Source organism: Crassostrea angulata, chromosome 8, assembly GCF_025612915.1.
Source record: "Crassostrea angulata isolate pt1a10 chromosome 8, ASM2561291v2, whole genome shotgun sequence".
Lineage (NCBI taxonomy): Eukaryota > Metazoa > Mollusca > Bivalvia > Ostreida > Ostreidae > Magallana > Magallana angulata.
In genome coordinates this window covers 1169311-1196754 of record NC_069118.1, presented here as the reverse complement: position 1 = coordinate 1196754, position 27444 = coordinate 1169311, and the positions used below count along the sequence as shown (strand labels likewise).

Genomic DNA, 27444 nt, shown 5'->3' with positions numbered 1-27444 from the left:
CAATTTTATATTCTTGATGCTAAACAGCAGGATCATAGAATCAAGTACTCACATAAAATAAGGAATCTACAGTATTAATACATAAATTGCAGGACAGTCCCAATTACAAGATGGGTACCTATAATGTACCTCAACTTCATTCAGTGTATTAGTGTACTATGTATACCGCTAATTTCAGGGGTGTTGCAAGTTTGAGGCTGGATTGCTAGGAAATGGACAGTATCGTACTGAAAACTTACTAAATTTGGCTGTGTAACGGTATTCTATTCAGTGCTTTTGGCAGAATGCGGCTTCTGCTAAATCAAGCACATCGCTAAATGCCATGTATATATGTATAAAAATAGTCTCATTCAGGAATATTCAATCTAAGCCAATTCAAATCCACACCAATTTGTTCAAAAACAAATACATTACACGCCAAATATAAAACGTTTACAGTATTTTATAATAAAGTCCCAATTACAGATGAAAGTAATATAGTTTTGAAGCTTTCAGCATTTAACCAAATACGAAATAACTGGATGTTGAAATGTCATGTTATGTTTTGAGTCTTTTTTTTCCGAAGCCTTGGTTGTAGATTTCCTATCCAAATAACAAATGACAATAACAAACACAGCAGTTCAGGTTGAGTTAATTTAATGCATATTAATATCCTAGTAAAATATATGACAGCTAAATGCTTACAAAATCAACCTGATATCCTTTGATACAAAAATGGCACTGACAAAATGAACGTTAGGCACCAGAGAGAAAAAAAATATGAATACATGAATTGATGGTGAAATTTCACATCAGCTGATGATATCTTCATATTTTACATGAACATGAAATGTCATGATTGGCAAATCAATCCAATCTGTATAAAAAAAATGTGACATGCAGATACATTGTGCTTCAGAAAATAAATTATCATATTGGAAAAAAAAGAAAATAACTCAACAAAATTTTCGGTCCGTTAATCAAAGACATTGTCAACATTTATACATTTTGAGATATTTTTTTCCTTCTTATTTGACACAATTTTCCACACCAAATAACTGCTCCAGGTAACAGGCTGTACATAGTTCACCAGAAACCAAAGAATTCTAGGTTCTACTTCTTTTTATCTCTTTTTCTTTATATTTTTTTTTTCTCATTTAGAGCAAGTTACAAAGTACAATACTAAACATTAAAGGGGGGGGGGGCATAAATCATATGACAGTTCATTTTCATCTCATTTTCTGAGAACAAATCATTACATATTGGTATAAGAACTGACTCAGAAAAACTCTTGATATGAACACTCGTGTAACTACCCTGAATCTTGAAGTCAATATCATTAGAGAACTGCGGGTACAAGACATAAATTACACCAGAGTGTCACACAGGTTGTAACGTGTTTAAACAGAGCTAAATAATATCTTGTAAATAAAAATATGTTAGACCCCCATGTTAAGATATCTCTCAATGGTTCACTGAATTAAAAATTACATTTTCAGATCGTCAGGATGTCCATTAAAATAATCCACAGAACTGAGCCATTCAGTATATGTGTATCAAGTTCAGCCTTTAATATCAGAGGTTATCAAATAAATCTAATAATCCCACTGTCGTGTTGTAGTACCTGAATTACTCAGGTTTATTTCTGGAGATCTTAGAGTGAACTAACACGGGGGACAGTTCATCACAGAGTATTCCTGGAAACAAAACAACAGGCAGGCGAATTAGCTTGGTCTGAGTGAGGAGTGTCCTGATTCCGGTCGAGGATGAGGTTGATGAGGCATGGTCCTTTGTCAGATGGCTATCGACTTCATGAGGTGTGACAAGACAGTTCAATACAAGAAGAGGTGCAACAGAAGTAAGGGCCCATAGAACCTAACTACAGTGTGTGAGGCCTCCAACGGGGGCAATGCTAGCCCTGACGACTAAGTAGTGTCCGTGATATGCTGTGCTGGTTTCTACATGGAGATCTTGATTCCTTCGACGGGCAGTCGGTTAGATAAAACAGTCAAAGTGACTGCGTAAAACTTGTGTACTTCTGTCCAATCAGATCTCTCCCTAAAAGTGCCACTCATTCCATAGTGTGGGTGTTTCTGGGTAAATATGTCATCACATGACCACGGGGCATTGGTTGCTATGGTGATCTTTATCACATTCACAAGGTCACAACAAAGAATAGCTACAAATTTATCACATGGTGATCACATGACTGTCTCCATGACAACACCACTGTTATCACACAAGTTTTCAGTCCACATTAAAATAACATACTCTGTCGACGAATTTTCCCTGAAATAAAGAAAAAACCAGCATTTACTAGGCATATATAACAAGAGTTATTATTTACTAGGCATATATAACAAGAGTTATTATTTTCCACTGACAAACTACATTTTAACAAACATATATTCATTTCAAGTCAAGCATATTTACTAATTATTGAAAACATGAAAATTCTGGACCTCAATTTTTTGGCCTCATTAGCCCTACATAACAATGGGCAAATTTAAAACCCAGGTAATTATAAACTGCAAGTTTCTTTTCATTAACCACATTTCTTTTATAGTAAATTCAACTTGGGACAAAATTTTGTATATAACAATAAAGAGCAAAAACAACCTCATATACAGTAGTCAAGCAATATTTGACCATTTCAATGATAGAGCCTTACACACCTGGCTACCCTTAGGCTGATTTGTATATGAAGTTATCAAGCAATTATAATGTACAACAATTTGTGACAGCACATACCTGAATTAGCAAGGGAGGACGACCTCATTCCAGGATCTTTATGTAAAACAATACCGGGTACAGTAAAAATAGAGACAGCTGAAATCAAGAGAGTACAGATTATACATTAGGTACGTCATTACTCTTCATTTTGCGAACAAGAGAAAAGCTGTCAATGTGACAGCAAGGCGGATAGTCTTTTGTGTGAACAGTTTTGTAAACCCTGAATTGATAAACACTACCTGTACAGAGAAATGGGGTACTCTATCTGCAATATTAGACCCAAAAATAACTAGGTTCAACAGTTTGTAATTATTTTCATAAAATATCAAAAATCCAAATCCACATACCGGAAGTATGCAGATCTCTGATATACATGTATGTACAATTATCAGAAAAGCAACAACTTCCTATCAAACTGTAGCAAGAGGTATCCCTACAATAGGGATACCCTTTAGCAGCCTCCTGCCCACCCACTCGCTCGCTCGCTCTTTTAACCATTTTAATAACCAGTTTTTCCTTTGGAAATCCAGGTTAAAAAGGGAGGTAAATGCATTCTCTCTCTTTCTCTCTCTGTCACTTTCTCTTCCTCTCTGTCACTGTCTCTCTCTCTTTTTATCTCTTTCTCTCCCTGTCTCTCATTTAGTATGCATGGACTTTAGGATAGCAACTGTATTTTAGAGCACAATCCACACATGTGCACTTAGATATTTAGTACGCGCACTGATACACGTTATCATTAGAGGTGATAATACTGATGTAGCCTCATCATCCTCCAGTTCAGGGTCATACCTGCTTACCTCCCAATGGTGCACTAACAACTGTACAAAATTACCCACACATTATCACAAAAATTCACAAATCATCACCGATTACCCAGAATATATGCCTGTAATTCTGATATAATGGTAGATAAGAGCTACACTATCTATCCTAAAGTGAAGGACAAACTTATTGTAGGCACATCATTCACATATTGGAATTTGGCTTTTTAAATATGAAATATTTGAAATTGCAAAATGTTTGGTTTTTTTTTTAAAACATTAGCATTTTCCATTTTTTTTCTACAGAAATATCACAGCTGATTTCTAACCAAGTGGAGCTGAATCCTAAACAGGTTCACATTCAATGCCTTGGTATTATCAGTCACAGTTTCCAGAGATATACCAACAAATAACAACTATTAATAAGGATTTATCATTAAAAAACCCAAAAACTTAGCATAAAAGCATTTCCCTTAATGACGGGTGTTTTCATTATGAGAGCAGTAAGAGTCCCCATTACGTACTGTCTGGCAGTCGATGAACGCTTGGTCCGAAACTGTTGAAGAAGGCATGTCTCATCCCTTCAGCAGCAGATGATCTCCTCTTGGCTTCATACTAAAATACGAACCACATCAATGTCAGTGTGTATGCAATACAAACTGTGCAAGTACACAACACACAATGGGAATTGCTAATTTTGCAAGAAATATCAAAGTACAGTTGAACTTCGGTATCTCGAACACCGATATCTTGAATACAATGGATATGTCAAAGTGATCTGTAAGTCCCAACCACTTATTTTTTAAGTATTTCAACCTTGATATCTCAAATACGTGCATATCTTGAACTATTTAAACAGTCCCATCTACTTCAAGACATCGAAGTTTGACTGTATGTTGATCAAAAGCAATGCAGCTGAGAATTAGAATACAATGTACATTTATGTGTAACACCCAGTTATTAACACTTATAATCCATCCACTGTGACTGTATATTTCCTAACTTTGTGTTTCATTTTTTGTATTCCTGTAGTTTGATCAATGAAGCCTGAATTAAAATGAGTGGTAAGGGTCAGGGAGACAAGACCAGGACACAAGAGTTGTACTCACCAGAAGCAGTTTAGACAGTAGATCCAGTCCTTCACTATCTAACCTAAGAAGACAAGAATCCATACATTGGTAACAGCAATTAAAACACAGTTAATAGAAAAATAAATTATGAAAAATATATAAAGTTTAAGAGGCCGGGAAGGTGGTGGCCATTCCTCCTTGTGAGGAACCACTCTGTACACAGATCAAGTTTTAAAGTTAAACTTCTAAGTATGTTGTTCACTAAATAAAAATTTAAGGTAGATATGATGGGTAAAAAGTTGACCACATGGCCTCCTTAAGAACACCAACTTTTAATACCTTCATCAAAGAAAAAGTATATGTTATAAAAAAAAGAGAGGGAACTATAAGGTAGAAAAACGCCTACCTTGGAGCGACATTGATGAGGTTTTCAGATTCATACTGCGAAAAGTTGTAGGACAGGAACTCTTCATTTTTGGAGATTCCTGGAAAGTTCTCCTCCGTGGGTGTCCCCAAGATCTTGAAAATGTAGTAGAGCTCGTCCTCGACCGTAGAGCCGGGGAACAGGGGGCGACCGCAGGCCATCTCGTAGAAAATACAGCCTACACCCCTGATAAATATAAAACATGCTGTTACACAATTTATTTCTCTGAAATTTATTTGACACTATTTAATTCTGATAAAATAATCTTGAGAAACTACAGTGTATTACAATAAAATAACACTTGTGTTTAAGGCATGTGACACTGTGTCTGGGTAATTGGGTGACTTTAAGAAACTAATATGATAGAAGAGCTGTTCCACCCACCACATGTCAATCTGGGTAGAATATTCCGTGGAGCCAAGAAGTACATCGGGAGGCCTGTACCTGAAAGAAGGGGGAATCTAGGTTAAACAATAACAAAGAAATGTAGGTCAAAATAATAACAGAAAAAAATCTAGGTCAATCAATAATAAAGAAATCTAGGTCAAATAGCTGCTGAAGTCTGTTAGAGATTACATAACTTAAAATTTTATCATTATAGATTTCTCTTAATCTAAGTATATGCACAAATTACTGTAATGTACACAACATTGAGGATAACTCAGCACAAGCCTGACTTACCATAACGTAACAACTTCGTTGGAGTACGTCTTGGTTGGTATAGATTTTGCCCTAGCTAATCCTGGAAAATATCAAGTTAAAGGATGTCCACACTCAAACAATAGACAGAGAATACAATTAAACACAGACACAATTATACATCTGGTTCTTTTTAAGACTGAATCAAGAGACGAAGGCATATCAAAATGGAGAAAACAAGAATACTGTAAATACAAACAAAGTAAGTTGTTAAACTTGAAATACTGATGAAAACAAAACTACAACACAGTATTATGTTAGTCAGAACAGCTCAAGTCTGCAGGCCTGGTACTTAATAATGACCTGAAATATAGCTTAACACAAATGCTGAGAACTAACAGCTTTTAAATGGAACCAAAAAAAATAACAACAAAGTTAAAGACCTCAGATAGGAACAATTGGAGAACCTTTACCACCAACCTCTACACTACAAAGCATGTAAAGAGAACAAGATTCTATTTTCAACATGGATCAAACTAAAACGGGATTACATCTTGAAAAGGCATCAAAATTTCATTCATTTCTTCTGATTTTAAAGTTATCTAATGGGTTGTATAGGACACCATGAAATATAATTGTGGATGAAAGCACTTCATATCTAAAATATAATCACCTTTCCAAAAGTTTTGAAATTTACAATAGCTGACCAAAAAAACTTCCCATTTCAAAATACATTTATATGATCATTTACTTTTTAGTTTATTTTGGGTCCTATTTACTCACTTTCTATGGAAAACTTACCAAAATCAGCGAGCTTGAGCTCGCCTCGTTCATTGATGAGTAAGTTTTGTGGTTTGAGGTCCCGATGTAAAACTTGTTTCTTGTGGCAGTACGATAGCCCCCGCAGGAGTTGAAATAAGAATATCTAAAAATAGAAATCAGGTGGACCATAAAATATCTGCTATCAATTAATAGAAATCAGGTCATTTATTACAGAAGCCATGCCAGTGGAATCCTTTTATCAATAATTCTTTTAAATACTTGAGAGAGAGAGAGAGAGAGAGAGAGAGAGAGAGAGATTTGCTCACCTTAACATTGGACATACTCATGATGTTGCCACAGTCGTCCATATACTGCTTGAGATCCTTTTCCTGAGAAAGTAAAAGTTTATTATGAATTCCTGGTAAGTGTCCTCACAGAAATTTTAATGATATACTATCTATCTATTGTGATGATATACTATCTAGGAAAATTGGACCATGTTTTTGTTTTTCCCAATTTCAAGTTTTTAGAAATTACTGAATAATTTACAAACCCTTTCAATATGCCATTAATTACTGAAGGAGCATATGTTTTTGTTGCGTTTAAATTTTATTGTTTTTAAACCAAATACAATTTCGTTGGAATTTAATTTTGTCTTATTGTAGTCCCTGAAATTTTTAGCTTATCAACTCTGTATTACTTGGGCTAACTTCGTCATGAATTCAATTTCATTGGTTTATACTGCCTACAAAAATATCAAAATTTAATTCTCAACGAATATTTCTGCTTCTACAGTAAACTCATTCTATTGATTATATCCACTAAGTGGTCTGACCTACCAGATATTCAAAGACTAGAGTGAGAGACTTGTCGGTGTGGATGATGTCGTGAAGCGTGACGATGTTGGCGTGTTTCAGCTCCCTGAGTAAAGAAACTGAAAACAAAACAAGCACATAATCATTATCCAACACTTCATAATATAAAGAAGGATCGTAAAGTAATTCAAAATTCATACGACTCATTCTGTAATTTTTGTTCATGATCTCTAAATGTGTTTAAAGTTTATATATAAGTAAATGAATCGTGACTTTTTTTTTATTCCACTTGCTAATCTAAGGGTATCAAGTCCTCAGAGAGTATCTGACTAGACTGGTCCCCGGTGTATAGCTGGTACCCCTACCTTCCCGTATAGCTGTACAGGGAGCGCCCTCCTCATGCTCCAAACGGATTTCTTTCAGCGCGACCAAATTGTCCGTCAGTCGACTTTTTCCTTTGAACACAGTGGCATAGGTACCCTGAAATTAACACAGTGATGTAAACACACAATTGTTCGAACAAGAAACTATAGAGGTTCTACAGAGACCATCAAAACCAAGAATTTTTTTTAAACTCTGATATCATAGAGTGAATTTTTTTTCTTTTGTGTTATTTGGAGGGTGGGGTGGGGTGGGGGTTGTGAATTTTGGCTATTTGTAACAGAAATGAACATCTTGATGATTCTGACTTATGCCAATAATTCTAATTTTGTGTCTTTAACATTGATAGTCAAAATAAGTAAAAATTTGCACAGTGCCAAAATGTACCTCTGTTCAGAAGGAGTAACCATTTGAATACACTGTACAGAACACAGATCCAACACTTGAACCACAAAGACACCTTGTAACAGTCAGCTCAGTTCTTTGAAACAAGGAAAGCTCTTACAAATTACAAACAAACAGTTGGGGGGGGGGGGGGTCATAGATCTAAATTTCTGCACAATATGTAATATACCTGAGTTAGTGTTCACTGTTACAACAAGCACCTGTTTACACTTACCTCTCCCAGTTTATCTAGTTTGGTGTACGATTCTATTTTCCCGAAACCAATTTCAGACTGAAATAAAAGTATAAACAATAAACACATATATAATCAATAGAAAATGTTATGTGTATATGGGATGTCCCTGATGGATTATTGAGGTCAAATGAGCACTTCATCTAGAATGAGTTCAATAACTGTGACCAAAAAAAATGACAGACATTATATAAACAAATCTAACCATTTCAATATAATATATGTTTAATTGTTTTGATAATTAACCACCCACTCCATTCGTAAAGTTAGCTTAAAATCAGTGTGGAGGTACCAAATAATCCCTCGCTGAATCAGATGTAGAGCTTATGTGTCTTTGGAAACTAATAAAGGTCACATTAACAAAATACAATGTCAACGGCCCTTGAACAACAGATGGGCTTTACTATATAAAGTGATATTGTTTATTGAATTTGTCTGTTCACTGACAACCCCAGCCAGTGTATCCATGTGACTACAGCGAGAAGTCTATTACAGACTTCAGTCTCGGATATCGTCTGTTCGGGGTTCATTTTAGATGATACATTTTGGTAATGGGGAGCCTCCATTCATTCAGGAAATTGAGCAGAACGTCTGGCAGTATTGTTGGCGGGTTTTTTCATGCTCTCTTTTCATTTTTGTACTTTTGACTGTGACACCTGACTTGAGAAATAAATCCTGATCTTCTCGGTTGTTAAAAATAAAGCTTCAACTTTCTCTGCCTTCCGATTACAGTTACAATTATAGTGTGTAACGGGGAAGATATGAATAATTATAACCATGACTGTAAAATGCAGCGATCACAGAAAAACAAAACATGACATTATGTATAAGTTTGTAACAGAAAATTATCCTATGCAGAATTTAATAATGATGGCATTGTAAAGTTCAACCGCAGTGAATCAAAATAACTATTTACCAGAAAGAATGTCATTATTCAAGAAATGGTATAAAGAAAACACAGGACCTTACAGTGTGGTAGCCACTAATGTTCACACAATTAAATTCTATGCAAAATTGAAAAATTCCAATGGCATGATGATTTTCAACCACATAGTATATTCAAAAATATATTTATCTAATATAATAACATAAAAATTTTGTAATGTTAGCCAAAAAGTTCACAAATTCATTTAAATTTTAAAAAGGGGTAAGGGGTGGGGTGATGCAAAATTGGACTCACCAGAGATTTCCTCCTCGAGCGTCTACTGAGCATGCCCTCTGGACTCAGACTCTGTCGAGTCAGAAAGTGACCAGGAAGTCTCATGTCCGCCGGCAAAGACAGTCTCTTGGCGACCTCCTACAGAGAAAAAAACCCTCTTGTAAAGCACAAAATCCAACATCACAAAGAATGCAATCCATACCAATGAGAGGCATTTATTTAGTGTACAGAATTAATGGAGAAGTTTATTACATTGATGCCTTGCTCCTGGTAGCAAGTTATGTGGATTATTGGGAGAAATGTGAAACTCAAATCTGACAGATATAAGGCTGCAAGGCCTCGGTTACATAACGCTGGCGTATATTGCAGAAATAATGGGGTAAAAAATAAATGTCACACGTTCTCTTGTATCAGGGACAAGATAAAACAAACAAAGAGGAAGGGACACTCTGACCTTGGAGTCGGGGTTTTAATGTTTTTTTTTTAAAAATATGTATTTACAATGATTTCTCTCTCTCTCTCTGTCTCTCTCTCTGTCTGTCTCTCTCTCTCTCCAAGGGAGCCTATCATGGGGAGACTTTATTACCACCAGTAATAAACTGGAGGGAGATGGTTGGGGGGGGGGGGGGTGTGTTTACATCAGCTGTATCTGAAGATGGACCAGTGTTTATACTAGCACTTCCTCCTCACAAATGGAGCCTGTCTGAAATGCCTGGGCAGGATCTGAAACATTCTTGAATGAAGATTCTAAACATTTAGATTCCAGGGTCAATCAAGGGCTCTGTTATGTTCCCTGCTCCAGAAGCGGTGGTGAAGAGATGGGTGGGAGGGGGGGATCTGGTGGTGTCTGGTAATGGTGTGCTGTTCCCTGCTCCAGAAGCGGTGGTGAAGAGATGGGTGGGGCGGGGGGATCTGGTGGTGAAGAGATGGGTGGGGCGGGGGGATCTGGTGGTGTCTGGTAATGGTGTGCTCGCCAGACAGGGGGTACTCAATGATAAAGGGGGGACTCAACGCTCATAGTACATGATGATGACAATACAGCTGGGGCGAGCTTAAAAAAAACAAAGCTATGAGGACACACCCATACGGTTTTTATAAATGCTTCGTTTAATTACAATGTCGAGGCTTCATTTATTTTCAATGCCGAGATATACAACATTCTAATTAAAGCACCAGATTTTTCGTCTTGTTTTGCTGAGAGTCTTGACTCGAGTTTACATGCATTATCAGACATTTCACAGAGACAGACAAGATACTAATGTCCTTGTAACAATCTATGCAATATGCCGAGTATCCCATTCCCCTTATATACTGTTTGCAGGGATTTTTTCGTCCTGTATTTTTTTTTTACCCTTCTACCCTTGCAAATGTTTTCGCCCCATCTTAAATTCGCCCAGTCTCGGTTGTGTGATGGCTACTTTTTCTAACAAACACTAACTTAAAAATTTGTTTTAAATTCACCGTTTTAAATTTTTCCAACAAAAGCAAAAGGGGCAGAAATGAAATGGGAGCGATTAAGGTACTTCATTACACCAAGACACTTCATAAGGAGATGGCGATTTTAATGTTTTGTTAAACTGTTTGTATCAATCTATTCAGATGTATATCGTCATAGCTCAGTGGTTGAAGTATCAGGCTTGTGAACCGCAGATTATGAGTTCGAATCCGCCTGGGCTTTAAAAAAAAATGTTTATGTTTACTAAATGAAATTTTTGAAAATATAATTTTTTATCCAAAATTGCACATTTTTTTGCCTATTTGACATATATACTTCTTATCCATCATGCTTTCTATCATAATCAAGTTATTTTCCGCTGATTTGAGAAAATATTTCAAGGTGTAATGACACACCTTAATTTCCTGTGGAAGTGCAACTTTGGGGAAACTCTTGGAATTGCGATCACAAAACTGTGAACCGCGTTCTATGCTCAGGGTAAACACCTACATTATCTATGGCTGTCATTGTGTGTCAAATTGGAAAAAAGCTCCATCTTCCCCAAACAAAATCAATAAAAATATTCTTTAACACCTTGCAAGATAACAATTACTTTCTTGTTTGTACCATCTCAAGACTTGTCATCAGCTGGTCTTGCACCTATTGATACAGACAAGAGGCCTACCTTTTGGATTTTTTGTAGTTCTGCATCCTCATCCGAGTTGATATCCGACTCGGATTCATATCCAACAGTAAAACACTGAACCAGTGAGTTCTTGCGGACATTGCTTCCGCTATCTGATCGGTGTTTCTGCTGGACAATCGGCATTTCTGATCACCCAGCCAGTCTCATCATAGAAGGGTACACTTTTAATCCATTTCAACAATACAAGCCCTCTATTAAATTCTCCAAGTCGTAAAGCCAAATTCTTGACAGCCTATGAACAGACAACTTATTGAATCTCAGTTTCCTATTTTTCTATTCTAGTTTTCCTTTTGCCTTCATTGAAACACATGGAAAGTATGTTTTGTATCAAAATTAAAACTCAAGAATAGCGAAACCTCATCTATGCAAGAAACCACATCCTTTCCATTTTATTCAGTTTACCAATGCAAGATGTTGAATAAAGAGGCTTCTACAAAAGTGTGCGGCCTGCCTGCCTCTTTGTACAACAAATTAGCACTTTGGGTGAGAGATCTTTTTTGTGAATGCCAGTTTCCAGATTTCCTAAGCAATAGTTTTGGAATTCTTCGAAACTACAATAGTCTTATAGATGTCACAGTGAACTGTCTGGTTCTTTTACCGAAACAGGTTTCTGCCACCAAGATGTTCAAATTGTTTTCAAGTGTAATAAATCCATTTAGATTCTCTGAGCAGAATGTCTGCACAAGCATCAACAATCCTCGGCCTTCAATCTGTCTTCTATATGAGCTCTCTGTAATAACACCATGGAATGTCACTGCGCCTCTAGAATCGGCTCAACAGACACAATACCTGAAACTCAGAGCATTATTCCCCAGGAGAGCTGCTATATGTTATGACTTTTCTATAGTAATTACAGCATTGATACCTAATTGCCTCAGTGCTAAGATTTCAGAAGTATTACACAATTATAGGCCGAGTCTCGGAGGACATATAGATCAGTATCTACCAGTGATCTCGGAGTCTGATGTCTCTAGGTTGTCTGATGATTCCTGAGCAATCAAAGATCCTTCGTTGATTGCTCTGAGTTCTTCACCCTCAGTTTCAGTGATGTCACAAACAGGTGCTTGATTGACAACCGTCAGAGTCCTGTGTGCGAGTCTACAGGTAGATGATTACAGGTAAGACCTACCTGATCAGCACACACCTGTGTCTCTGATATAAATACTTGTTAAGGTACTGAACAATGCTGACAGATTTGTTCACAGGTTTGATCCGCACAAATTTGTGTTTTTATAGAAATTCCAATACAGAAAGTATCTCTATGTTTACAATTTCCAATATCCTAAAAGGTCACGATCAATCTATTCTTCAAGGGAATGAACAATGCTGACTGGACACTGCTGGTGTAGTATATCCCCTGTAGCTTGGTCTGTAGGTCTAACACTGGCAGCAATAACCACTTGGTTGGTCCTCCTTGGTCCTCACCCCCAGGCCTTACCCCTGTATCTGTGTCACAGGTCCTACAATCACCCTGTCCCTCAGCTTCTCTCACTCACCACTGGATATGTCATCAACACTTCACAGTAACTCTACACTCCTGGCAGCCTCAGTATTCACACTCTGGCTTTATATATATATACAAGCACCTGGCTTCTTGATGGTGAGATGATTGCCCTGGACAACATATAGCACTAACAATAGCACCAATCATCTGTGTCCCTGACAGTTTGTCCTGGACAGAACTTGAGGTATGGCAATAGTCCCAGTAGAAATGTCAACTACAGAGGTGATGTAATGACGCCAGCACCATCTAATGTTTAAAGGGCAGAATCCTGACTCCTAGGTATATTGACATCAATTAAAACTCCCACACTAATCACTCCAGTCATCACCAGTCAATATTTCCAAAGACTATTAATTACTGCTTAATCCTTTGGTGGACATCAAACCCAATTCATTATTAAAACTAATGTGCATTAAAATCTGTAATCTCTGCAACAGTTATTGGTACTTAGCATGATCTTCACCAGATTCCTGCCACAAATCACAGGGACCAATAATTAAATCAACACTCCAACATATCCCATCAAATGCCAATCAAGTGCTCCTTAGCCTCCTACAAAATAATCCTTTTGTTTCCAGACAGCTTAGAATCTTTCTGAATGTTCTATTTCTCTGACTGATCTTCTATGCATCGGATTGCATGCACAAGATGTGGTGCTAATGCGTTTTGACAGATTTAAAGCAGAACTGTGGGAAAACGACCTCAAAATGCAAGGACAATGGCAGCATAAGCATGGAGGCAAGAATTCAGCATTAAACTTGACAGAAAATATAGAGTCTAAAATAGACCTTGTCAGGGTTACACATCCTCAAGCAGGGGGTGAGGCTGCAATGGGGTCAAACATAGGACCTTGACCTATTTATTTCACTCCAGTCAACTTATTTAAGAGTTTTTTCGGAGGATGATTGGTTGGGTTGTGTTCGGAAATTGTTTTTATTTTACACAGAATTAAATCAGCTACCAGTGGCGTCACACCTCCTGGAAACCCTGAGCCCTTGGCTGGCCATCAAAAAGGGGGTCAGAGGTCGGTTCTCTGGGAGTTTCCACTAAATTAACTCCAATTTAGTAAATTAAATAAGTCTTACACAATACTTTGTACAAACTTAGCCCTGCACTTACAGTATTCAATTAGGAAGCTTATTAACAGTTCAGATCCAATACTATCTCAATAAAAGCAGATAAGGTTTGGTTATATTTATTCTGATGAAATTCAATTCACTAAATACGGTACTGTAAATTTCTTATTTTATGCGAGTACTTAAATCCGTAAGTCCATGGTTTGACATCAAATCGGGGGAATATATAATCAAAATCGCCAAACTTTCATCATAATTTTTTCATATAGTTCACTTCTGCCAGAAATATGTTAGCCAAATTTCAAAATTTGTAAGTGATGCTAATTCTCACATTCACTTAGCAATCTTTAGTATTGATGTTTATCATGTATCAGACTAGTGTGTTATTTATGTGTCAGAGTATCTCTGTGCACATAGATAGGCCTCTGTTTAAACCCTTTCAATCAGGCAACTCTATTTCTTTAGTGCATCTTTGTTTTACATGTAAATGACGTTATGTGGGCATTTACAATGTACCATCTGTTTGTACCCTGAAGGTCCTTAATTAATCTTGTTAATATATAAAATGGAATTCAATTATACATGTACTTGAAAATAAATAGTCATTGCAGATGGGTTATAAGAATGGAATACTTATTTTTACATGTACATTAGATATATTTGTAATTCACAAAGCTAGAAAGTTATGACAATTAGGTGGATATATATAGTAAGTTACTGGTATGTATAATGGGTCATTTTCTGAATGGAGACAAATCAATTAATTCTGATGCTCTGTAAACACGGAAATGTTAACAGGAAGAAAACTCTTGTACATTTTGTGATGATCAAATATTTAAAACCCCACACTAACATTTTATACATCAGCCGAGGGAACTAACAACCATTATACATGTAATCATCCTGCATGTAACAACATTTTAGAAAATGTGTACACTAAGTTTTTTTTTTAATTCCGTCAGTCACTTTTGCAATTTAAGATTTTCAAATAGCAAACAACACCACTTAAAATTTCTACATATTGAATATTTTGTAATGTAAAAGAGATCCCGAAGAAAAGCTAAAATTATATAAGGTAACAATGAAAAATTATCCAGGTTTAAGGTATATTTTAAACATTTCAAGTTAAGTATAAGTAAATGAAGCTTACAACATAAACTGTATTTAGAGATTACTGTGGTTTCATCAATATTTGTTGAATACCAATTTTCGTTGATTTCGTTTTTTAGTTTATCCACGAAATTAAATGTTCATTGAAATGCAGTTTCTATTAACATTTTGTATTGATGGGGTCATTGACCACGAATTTACATATCCTTGAAACTGTGATTTTCTCTTTATCCATGAAAATTGATACCCTTAAATATTAATGAAACCACAGTATATGACTTTTTATATCACATCTTATATTAGCCCTATATCGCTATATATCAGCCCTCGAGCCTAACAGCTATTGAGTGGATATACAGCGACCTTGGTGTAATATAGGATGCAAAATAAAAATGCCATGTAATATTTTATATATATTGTAACAGTTACTATAAAGTTGATAAACACTTCTCACAATACAGATTTTGGAAGAGTGTATGAGCCAAAGTTACTTTGTATCTAAAAAAATTAATATACTTCTAGCTTTTCAATCAGTTTCATTATGTATACTAATGTGCATTTCCCAGAATTCCCCTGGACACTTACATCACTGGTACTTGGGCGGGGCCTGTTGCGTAACTTTACGGGAGAAATGTAGTCATGTCTGCCCTCCATACCTGGTGACTGTAACAGATAAAAAAAAGAAAATTATGAATTTTCTAAACTTTATTCAAAAGTCCCTTCAACATTCATTTGATTAAATCTTATCAGATTGACTTACTACAGCAAGATGTGATTTACACAGTAAGAAATTGAGATTAAAATTACTGTGGAATAATCAAAATTTGTCGGGGTCAATTTGTATGGATGATGTCAATTGCTTAAAGGTTCACTGGGATATAAATTCATGGATTAAAATTTGTTTCAGTGAAAATGTGTTATATTAAATAAAAGCTATGTTCTTTAATTTGTTTGGGACGGAAATTTTTGGGCAATGGGTACCTACAAACTCAACAGAAATAATACTACACGAATACTCTAGATTTCTTATTTTATACAAAAACTGTAGATTTCTTATTTTATACACAAAAACTGTAGATTTCTTATTTTATACACAAAAACTGTAGATTTCTTATTTTATCCACAAAAACTGTAGATTTCTTATTTTATACACAAAAACTGTAGATTTCTTATTTTATACAAGTACTTATTTTCGTGATGCTGTCGTTTTGTATTAAATCATGAGGACGTTAACTCTGGAGCGATAAAATTTTGTTTTAGTTTTTTATAGTTTACTGAGCTGTCAGAAAATATTTTTATTAAAATCTGCAAGGGTTCAACTCCGAATTTTACACTGACATGATTTCCCTGCGTTTTAACAAGGAATCTCAGTACCAATGATTCAACAATTAACGTTAAATCTACAACTTTTTGTATTTAAAATTTTTGGATTTGATATAAATAATCTTTTTGGACAGATTCACTGGATGACAAGTCAACACTACTCACATCGTTCGCTCGTCGCGGTCGGTTGCGTAGTTTAACCGGGGAGACATAGTCCTCACTAGACGTTCCTGAGATTTCTTCACTCTCGCCATCCGACAGAATTCTAGGATTTTCATGTACAATACCTGGAATATATAAAGACCCACATCAGACAAATTAGAAAAATATCACAAAAACAAGGAGAACATTTTAAAAAATTCAAAAAGGACATGATTTACAGACTCTTGTATTGATAAATTTTATGATACTGACATATATAACCTCTCCTCAGTTGGAGTGAAATATGGCTTTATAAACATTTAAATTAAAAAAAAAACCTGTGCGGCTGTAATTTTCTTGTGTAAGCCTATAACATAGACATGGATTAAATGCATGGTGTTTACAATTTCTATGACCTAGATAAAGGGCAGTCACCCCCTGTTTTCAACACTAGGCCCAATGACTAATACTGTACTGATATTCGATTGGTCTTTCTGATTGAGGAACTTCCTTTAAGTTCTACAAATTGGTATTTGTCATTCATTTCTTTTTTTCTTGTTTAATTTTTTTGTTAACTTTGTGATAAACATCTTTCCCCTTTTGGAGCCCCAGGAGAGATAAAGAAGAGTTAGGGATGAAGCAGAATTTTTTTTTTGAAGCACATGTTTTCAGATTGGTTTTTATCTGAATCAAACACCCTGCAGTACTACCTACAAGCTATATTAAATTACCGACACCACAGGGCCCCTTACACGCTGAATAAGCCAGCTCGAAGCCGGTTATTTTAGGCCCAGCATCTCTGTGGTTTACAAAAATATTCTTCACCTTTGAAAACTTTTTTCTCCGAAGAATGTTAAGTGCATTTAAATTTTTTTCTACACATCTTATATAAACTGTTCTAACTGTATACTGCAGTAACAATTAACTGTACTGTCTGAACACGCTATACAATTTCTGGGATAAACTTGAAAATTTTCTTGATAAATTCTATCACTCGAAATACTTTTATTCCTTTGGTGTTTGTACACACAAAATAATGATCTAAGAAATTTCAGTTATTTGTATAATCTTGAATATTAAGCAAAGTCAAATTATGGTGATTTGACCTTCAACATTTAATGACCTTGACCTTGATATGCCAACAAAAGAAAAATAGACTTTTATCAATACACTGTTCCTATCATCTTGGGTAATTGGCGAACTTACAGACTAAAAATAAACGATTTGGTAACAAGACCTCTAATATTAAAGAGAAATACATTTATAAATGGGTACTTTTTCTGTACACACTAACAATTTATTATTTGATGGATCTTTAATATCATACCAAATTAGAAACTGAATTGAAGTCAGTAATGGCTGCACAGTTAGAACAAGTGGAACTGGTCCCCAATATGAGTTTAATCTTCCTGAGAGTTGCTGATATTACAACCCACCCTGAGAGGAATTCCCTGTATAAACGCTCAATAAAGAAACCTGATCACCCGTTTATTGCAACCAATAAACCTGGGAGTAACTCGGTCCCCTATTTATTGATATTCAATGTCTCCAATATGGACGGTGGGCTCTAGGATTTCCTATAAGTAGGAAACTATCGGCAAACTCCACCACAGATCCTGGGAGTTTAAACAGCTTCAGAAAACACATACTGGGTCCGGTCCATGTAACAAAATCATTTCTATTTTTCATTAACGTTTCTCTGAATCTTTAGATGCTTATTGACACAAGCTCAGGGATATATTTGTCTGGGCTAATAAAAATGAATCGGAAGCATAAAATATTTGTCAGAACTAGCTTAATTAGGAGAGAATCAGAAATCAATTGGGCGAGATGGGAATTAGTGTCAGACAATGCTAGCTGTTCTGTACAAAGTACATGTAATATTAACCTACAGCATGTTATAAACACTGAATACAGTAATGCCAATCAAGTTTACTGCAATTTATGTTCAATATTTTGTCAAATCATTATATCTTAAGAAAATGGATTCAAATTTGTAGAAATGTACCAGTTATCACTTGAATAATATTATATATAATGTAATAGTTATTTATCTGATAAAACGTCTATTGGTGTACAGGAATCTACAGCCTATAGACCATTAAATTGTGGACAATTCAGACACTGTACATGTGTGGTATCAAGGGGGAATTGCAATGGGCTGTTTTCTGAGAAAGTATAAAATATGAACATAATGAATGAAAGTATTCAGCATTGTGTAAGGAATGGGTTGCTTTATAAGGATGAATCAAGCTTTTCCTGAAATGCAAAAAAGTCCAAGATGTATGTCAATAAAAGGGACATCATTTATAAATCTTGCCATAGTACACAGTTTCAATCATTTTAATACTAAATAGTACCCATAAAGATCAATTTATTGCTCTCTCACTATGACCAACACCACTCACATTAACCTCCCCCCGTATACTTACCACCAATACCATCCTGGTTTTCTATGGATCAATAGAACTATATGCCACACTTACCTAGACGGACATTTCGAGGCAGGGTGGAACACTTTTCATCCTTTCCCTCCTCCTTTGCAGAAGATTTCCTCCTGCTGCTCTGGCTTCCTCCCGTCGGATTTCCATCGCGTCCCCACAGCCGCTGTTTTATCCGACTAATCCACGACAGAGACTGGCTAATCTGCCGTTTTTTGTCCAATTTTTGTAAATTAATCACTTTGCGTTGGTGCTGACATGAATTGTGGGCCAAGTTGTTGTCGAATTGATGCTGCAAAGCCTTCACATTCATATTTTATTCACAGAACTTGAGCAGTCAATTAGGGTACAATCTGTCTCTAGACATGGCTAATCTTTAATATCTACATCATCGATTCCAATCAACCCTGCCGGCCTATTTTGGTCTTTATATTACTGAATTTCCTTTGTTTCTATAGCTGCAAAGAACATGTATGAGCAGTGATTGCATGGCTTCTGATGCTACAGTGAGTCATTATTTGGTCCCTTTGACTGAAATGTCTTTGGGAACCAAACTCACTGATAAATACCGCCTGAAGCATATCAGTGCTTCAATTATTAAGCAGTTATTCTACGTTTTTTTTTTCTTCCTTTCTTATTTAACAAAGATAGATTCAATTTCAAAGACATCTGAATATAAAGAAACCTTTGAAATGATGATACATGTTATGTACTGTTCAGAACCTTTTAATTAATGTTTGCATTCCAGTTGGAATATCATATTGACTATGAGACCCCCTATAACCCTCATATTTTTATATCCAATTCACGAGGCCACAACCAGGAAGAAATTAGGAATAGTACACCAGGAAATCGAAGCAAACAACTCATGTTCATTACAATGATATGCTAAATAAGGGAACTGTTTGAAACAATGTCATGTGAATTATTACAGAATATATGAAAACCTACTGCAAAACCTCTAAAATCCTAATATTTGATTCTGAATGAACAACAGTTAGTTTGCAACATAAAACCTTTATCCAACCATTTGAACACAAAGTTTTATAATATCCGTCTGAATGCATAACTGCATTTAATTTGGTGATTTGTCTTTCAGGATGTCAAATTCATCCCTAGGCTATATAATTTCCACTAAAATAAAATATGAGCAAAACAAACTTTAGATCTTCTAGACAAAAATTTCATTTTTCCCTTTTTTCCTAACCTGCAACTGTACTGAGGAGACCTCTAGAAAGACATGGGTCTGGGTGTAGAGGCACCCCCCCCCCCTTGCCCTCGGTAGGTCTGTCCCATTTTTAGAACCCAACCTTGACCCGGACAGAATTCACATGATTTACCCCAGTACCAAAATTATCCTTATCACAATCTTTCACATTTTCCTCACAGATTTCATTTTTTATTGACATATCTTAATTTCTGCGAAAACTTTTTAGAGAATATTTCAAACTCCTGAACCACTAGCACTCAACCTCAGCTACGTGAGTAATATGTGAGAAATACGCCTATGATAGATCCGAGATTTTACTGCAGCAGTAGCAGTTTTTTTCTTAAAAGCAAATATGAAGGTACACACAAACTACTACAAGAAAAGAAAACCCTCGGGTCTAAGCTATGCATCTGAATTATTTGATAGTTATTACATACACTTACTATGTCGTTGAAAGGATGTTGTCAATACTACAAAAATGAGAGTTCCTTCTTTTAAAACTCCCTTCTACATCTTCACCAAAATAAAACAGAAAATATCCCTTGTCAAAATACTCCTTGAGAGAACCAGCCTGTTATTGTATGAGCCGGACACCAGTCACTTCAAGAGCCCTGCACACTTCATACATAAACTAAGCAATAAGCACTTTGTTTGTTTTCCGTAATACCAAGGACCGACTTCCGGAGAAAACAAAACCTGATATTTTAATGACTCGACTGTACTTTGTGTACACCCAATCGGTGCATTGATGCACTCCGTTAATGCAGCAATCCACTACACTGGAGAAGACAGGACAAATTGTGATGACAAATTACAGCGTGTAATGGGAGTTATCGTGCCTATTACAGAGAATTGTCTCCTATCTGATGGGAAAAATGGCCCCAGACAAGATATCTAGGAATGAAGCTGATATCATCAATCACAACAAGGACTATAGGCCGCTGCTGCAGAACAAGAAAATTATCACCATTCTAACATCATCCCCCACAATTCATACACAACAATCAATAACTCTTTGTATTTGGGACTGAAACTGATTGCATTCATAATAAATAACAAGTTGAATACCTTGGAGAGAGAGAAAGAGAGAGAGAAAAAGAGAGAGAGAGAGAGAGAGAGAGAGAGAGAGAGAGAGAGAGAGAGGTGTGTCATTAAAAATTATCAAATCTGCAAATACCTTAAAGTAATGATTTTTCAAACCATCAGAAAAACGGAGTATATCCTTTAAGAACAGGGATTCACAAAAACTAAAACTTTAAATTTTTACATTCACAGATGACAAATCCTGAAATGTAATCCTCCCAGCTCTGACTGCTAGCTGGCACGTGGGGGATGATAACTTCCCTAGGAAAAAGGAATCCCTCACGATTCCGAGTCGTTTAATGATACACGGAATCAAACCGATACAGCCCGCCACTAGCCGAGCTTATCACTGTGAACTTATATCAGAGAGCCTACTCTACAAATATTTAATATTACCACACAAGAGGGTTCAGCACTCTAATTCATATTCTACAAGTTCATGTTGATCTTGGGGGTATCATCGGTGATGTAACGAAAAATAATGGCTCTCATACTCATATCATAAGCCAGAATCAAATTATCAAAATGGAACTAAAAAAAAATTCTGACATAATCTTCTCAAGTCAGCAGTTCTTGTTGGTTTTATCAGGTTCAGCATAATTTTTGGGTGCAATCAACAGAGTCTCCCGCGACATGCAACTTAACATGTATACGAGTTGAACTGGGGAAATTATCACACTAACCTCACAGAAACATTTTGACAAAACTGCCGAAATCATCTACAGTGCCAAATAATTTCCTTATCAGAAATAAAAACATGAAATGCAAAAAAAAGAATGAATTACTGACGTTACTAAATGGCTGATAGCTCTTTTACACATTATACGAATTCTGACACCTCCCAAACATAAGGCCCCTGGGTTACATGCCATTACGCAGTGTATTACAACTTGTCATTACATGGGTGTAGATCACGGACACTTACGGTAGCACTGAAGCTGTAGCCCAGGTGTAACTTCATTTCCTCTGTATCTAGACTCACTTCCTGCTCCAAATAATAAAACTATTCCGCTCCTAATTCAAACCCCGGTAATAAACACCTCCTCATAACCATGGCAACTACTTTCAATCAAAGTCAAAATGAGGAAGTCCAGGTCATGCTAAAGCTTGAAAACTTGCTGGCTGCAGGTGATCTAGTAATTCAGCAACAAATTAAACAACTAGGACAGAACCTTACATCTGGCATAGTGTACAAACTGGTTACAGAGAACAGTCTAAAGTTAGAAAAAATTTCCAAGAATTTTATTTGAAAGTGTTCATTTGAGGGTCACTGTGCAAAGTGACAAGCATTGTTATGTGTGTATGAGAGAACTCATCCTTTGCTGATGTGTGTAGAAATCATAGAGAAATCATGTTCATACTGATGGGTTCCACGCTATAATGAACAGAAACAGTATACGGTCACAATATCAACAGGACAATAATACATGTATATCAATTATGATATACCTGTGAAATACCTTATTACAAATTGAATAAGACAGGGTTAGGTTTACCCTTTTACTTGGTTTCCCTCAGAGTCTGGGAAGCTAGGGTCAGGAAGTACAATCCTGATGCTCTGATTCCGTGTTTTACATGGCGCCACTCTTTGTGAATGGAGCTTTGAGAGAAGATTACTGACTCGGACCTGATAACAGACCAGATGCTGTATCAACAGGAAGTGATAAGGTAATCATCAAATTCAATCTGAGGGGCTCCCCACAGGGGCAGCTCCCACACATCTGGTCAGGGGATCGGACCCATAGAGTACACACAGCGGGGGTCAGGGATGTATCTCCATTACTGTTAATTGAAGCACGGAGACAGAACCTTTCCACTTGTTACTCTATACCTCTTCTTGCACAATTATCTACAGAATTATAAGAGGAGAGAGAATCTTGGAATTCAGAGCAGAGACCTATTGAGAGTTCAAAGGCAATTGATTAAACATCAAGATTTCACCCATCAACCTTCACTGGTGAACTACATTCCATAGCATTAGAGTTAATTTAACCAGCATCAAAACCTGTAATGTCCAGCTAAATCCAAGAGTTACTACAGAATTGAGATGTTCTATAATACTAAAAGTGACATTTCATGTGTAACAAGTTAAATCCAACTTCTAGAGCCATGCTTGCTGTCAGCATCTCTGCTACACTGTATTACGACACTGCATGACTTGTGGTCAGAGTTAACGTAACGTAACTAACCTGGAGCACTGACCTTATAAAATGATGTTCCTAATCTATGAAGCATTCAATTTATATCCATATTCCAATGTTATTCAAAATCCAATGTCATACCTTACATAAACTTGTGAAAAGTTAAACTGTCCATTGTAACAGTAAATGGCTTTAGTGTCCAGGATCATCAGTCCAGTCAAAGTTCCATTTTATTTACCAGACAGCTGAAATTTTTGGAATTCTTGGAAACATTGTTTCAGGATGTGTGTACTAACAGGATACAGAATGCATGCATCTCTCATGATAACTTGTGGGACATGATTATGTACGACAATTTAGAAGTAAACATGTAGATGTAGAACTAGCTGATCCTGTTCCCATGTTTGTACACTGTATATCTTGGTCCTTGGTTATATATGATAGGGGCACCATCTGTCCAGCGAGTACAGTACAGGGCATTAACTCAGTGTGAGCTGGCTCTATCAGCAGAATCTGGTGTTAACAATGACCTGGTCCAAGTCAATCACACAAACTTCCTTCCTGCTTTGAGGATATACCCCGGTAATTGTTCAAGCATTAAACTGCAGAGGTCAAGGGTTTCAATTCCAAACTCCTGATACCACTAGACAGGAGTAGCAGTATGTGATTCAGAGGGAATTCTGCATGTTATCGAACCTCTTCATTGGGTATTGATGGCAGGGATTTGGATTGATGTCAATGATCTACTTCTGTCTCTCCCAGATGTCTCTCTTCCCACAGAACAATGACCTTATCTGTTACAAACAACCAAAGGGAAGCAACTCTCCAAACAATACATTTACATCAACTGTAAGAGTTATCCATCCTGATAAGAAAGAAGAAATTATCATTTGATTGCTGAAAATCCAACAATCAATATTAATACTTCATATTGCCGTGGAACAAATGTAAAGAACTATACAAAACTGATCATAAATAATGTAAGACATGTGTTGCAATCTCGTATTAAATGTGTTCAATATCTAACAGCGAACATTTTGTTCCACCACTTGGAAATCCTGCCATTTATAAACCAGTATAACAAACCATGCACATTACCTCCAGGTATCTGGGATTGTAAACTCAAGTGATTGTCACTTCAGCTTATTAGGAGGGAAAACATGAACACAAATAAACCAATAAAACTTAACGTTTCTTCCATTGAAGAAAAACCTGAAAAAGTGAAGCCGTTTTACCCCGACAAATTGATGAAAACTGAGCACATGCTCCCTGCATAACCGCGTTAATTGTTTTGTATCAATTTTCAGCTTTTGTGAAACAAGATTATAGTATTGCCTCTCAGAGCCATTGTAACTAAATTAAAACTGACAATTTACATTTAGGCTCTCTCTGCTTGTACACAGCTAGCTTAGCAGAGAGAAGTACTTTACACAGCAAATGTAATTATGAAGTTTTCTCCAACTCTGCTATCGAGAGCTAACTTCACCACTGGGTTTCTGGAAAAGCTGCATTAATTTTACATTTGGTGAAACTTCTGCTGCCAAATTTGTTGTCTTATTCATTGTGTTATTCAGTTGTGCACTTCTTACTACCAAATTTTGTCAGCATCAGAAAATCAATGTCAGAATAATCATGAAAAAAGAACCAAGATACCCACTGCATTGGTCTGGTTATATGTTTAAGTCTTCTCAGTGAGTTTTATATTGATCATGTCTTGTCACTTATCAATGAATTTTTCAATGATATTCGTATATATTACAGTTATTATGTATTGAGATTTTCACTGGTTATTAATTAATTATCCTGGGTGCTTATGATATCACACAAACTATTGAAATCTGCACCGAGATATTCTGCTCAGACTTCTCAGACTACTGAAATCTGTACTGAGATTTTAGATCAAACTTCTGAGACTATTGAGATCTGTACTTAGATAATTTTGTCAGTTAATCAAAATCTGCACAAAGAAAGTCTGGTCTGACATCTGAGATTGAAGACATTTACACTCGGGTAGTCTATTCAGATGTCTGAGACTACTCAGATGGTCTATTCAGACTTCTGTGGCCAGCGAGATATGCACCAGTGTTGTCTGACCTGTGAGATATATTAGAATCCAGTCAGACAGCCGTGGCCAGCGAGATATGCACCAGTGTTGTCTGACCTGTGAGATATTTGAGAGTCCTGTCAGACAGCCGTGGCCAGCGAGATATGCACCAGTGTTGTCTGACCTGTGAGATATTTGAGAGTCCAGTCAGACAGCCGTGGCCAGCGAGATATGCACCAGTGTTGTCTGACCTGTGAGATATTTGAGAGTCCTGTCAGACAGCTGTGGCCAGCGAGATATGCACCAGTGTTGTCCGACCTGTGAGATGTTTGAGAGTCCAGTCAGACAGCCGTGGCCAGCGAGATATGCACCAGTGTTGTCTGACCTGTGAGATATTTGAGAGTCCAGTCAGACAGCCGTGGCCAGCGAGATATGCACCAGTGTTGTCCGACCTGTGAGATATTTGACAGTCCATTCAGACAGCCGTGGCCAGCGAGATATGCACCAGTGTTGTCTGACCTGTGAGATATTTCAGTATTGTCCAGTGAGACTTCAGAGGACAGCAAAATATTCACCATTGTTGTCTAAACTGTGTTATAGATGAAGTCATTGTCCTGTCAGACCCCAATGGCCGGTGAGATATACATCAGTTTTGTCTGGTCATAAAACTCGGAGATCTGTTTCACCGAGGTCTTATTACGAGACTCAGCACTGCACCATCTCAGCTTCATTTCAAATACTTTGAAAGTTTTCATGTCTTCCTTTTCTAAGGAACCACTTTTCAATAATCATTTGTGGTTTTTGTTGATGATTGAATGTTTTTTTCTTCTTCTCCACTGGTTACTGAAATCCTTGAACTTCCGCCTTTCAGCTCCGAATCCTGGGTCACTTCAAACTAAACCTCTTTATACTTACCTTTACATGTGATGTCCACCAATGACCAGTGCCTTGTCCTTTCTGAATCAAATACTTATCTGTTTACAGTTAGTTTCCATCGCTAATTTTTTTGATTACCCAATCTTTTTAAGGTTCACTAAACTTCCCAGAGCCACTTGATGACAATGGAGCGCAAATAATTCATCAAACTTAATTCTCAAGAAAAAAAAATATTGTGAATACATTCTAGCATTGGAGAACTAAGCTGTATGGTGTACCATTTTCTTCCCAGTACTAGAATGCATACGCCTCACCTATTCTCTTCTGTCCTTGACCTTAGGTTTGACTGACCTTGACCCTTACCTGCTTTGTTTTCCTTCACCCCATTGGTTTCTCCTTCCTCTGTGGTCAGCTCCGCGAAGCTGTCCTCGATGTTGTTCTCTCCCCTGAACGTAAGAGACAGGCGTCGCTTCAGACGCTTGATCATTGTCTTACGTTTCCACGGTTACCAAAGTACTGGGAAGCATGGGACTTCTGGAAGTACAAATTAAAAGTCAGCTGAGATACATACAATGAGCAATGTGTACAAGAATATTCAAAGAGTGTGGTCAAAAGAGGTTCACAACTTTGGGAAATTCATAGACAAACGGCATTAGTGTTTAATACAGAAGATTCTCAATTAATCTAAAAAAAAAATTCATTATTATATATTCTTTTACATATACTTGAAATGAAATCTCTCCTCCTTGGATTTGAATCAATGACAAAGAATAATAAAAACAAGTGGTGAGCTGTCTTAGATTTAATTAAGGGACCAAGGGAGAGGAAAAGATCAATATCGTTTATTTCAAAAGGATGCCTGTCAAAAAAGAATGATAACAATCCTATGACATTGGTTGGTGCTGTTCCTTACCTGAATCAGATGAAGTCACTCCACCACGAAAACTGAGTACGGTACCATTTCTACAACATCAAAACAAGTAGAGTTAGTGAT

General features: G+C 36.5%; 1 protein-coding gene across 6 annotated transcripts; it reads right to left on the bottom strand.

Moving 5' to 3' along the window:
• Positions 1-619: 619 nt before the first annotated feature.
• Positions 620-27444, bottom strand: LOC128158418 (cyclin-dependent kinase 17-like). Of its 6 annotated transcripts, none has more exons than XM_052821235.1 (17): positions 27364-27444; positions 26814-26984; positions 16680-16801; positions 15777-15854; positions 9382-9498; positions 8184-8240; positions 7549-7663; positions 7208-7302; positions 6695-6757; positions 6408-6531; positions 5649-5709; positions 5352-5411; positions 4950-5153; positions 4583-4625; positions 3998-4088; positions 2731-2808; positions 620-2268 (listed from the first exon to the last, which is right to left on the bottom strand). In XM_052821235.1, the coding sequence occupies exons 2-17, from the start codon at positions 26935-26937 to the stop codon at positions 2237-2239; spliced, it is 1464 nt and encodes a 487-aa protein (XP_052677195.1). In that variant the 5' UTR covers positions 26938-26984; positions 27364-27444; the 3' UTR covers positions 620-2236. The 6 variants fall into 6 exon arrangements, with proteins under 6 accessions (XP_052677195.1, XP_052677191.1, XP_052677194.1 ...); XM_052821231.1 differs by lacking the exons at positions 26814-26984; positions 27364-27444 and adding exons at positions 19142-19554; positions 22315-22630; XM_052821234.1 differs by lacking the exons at positions 26814-26984; positions 27364-27444 and adding exons at positions 19142-19554; positions 21484-22201.

Bases quoted from the DNA above. Each gene is read 5' to 3' on its own strand.
- LOC128158418 (XM_052821231.1), bottom strand. From the start codon at position 19,409: ATGAATGTGAAGGCTTTGCAGCATCAATTCGACAACAACTTGGCCCAC. The intron at 6,532-6,694 runs GTGAGCAAATCT...TTCTATTTTTAG, and splicing joins TGAGTATGTCCAATGTTAAG to ATATTCTTATTTCAACTCCT. The intron at 5,154-5,351 runs GTGGGTGGAACA...TATATTTATCAG, and splicing joins TCTACCCAGATTGACATGTG to GGGTGTAGGCTGTATTTTCT.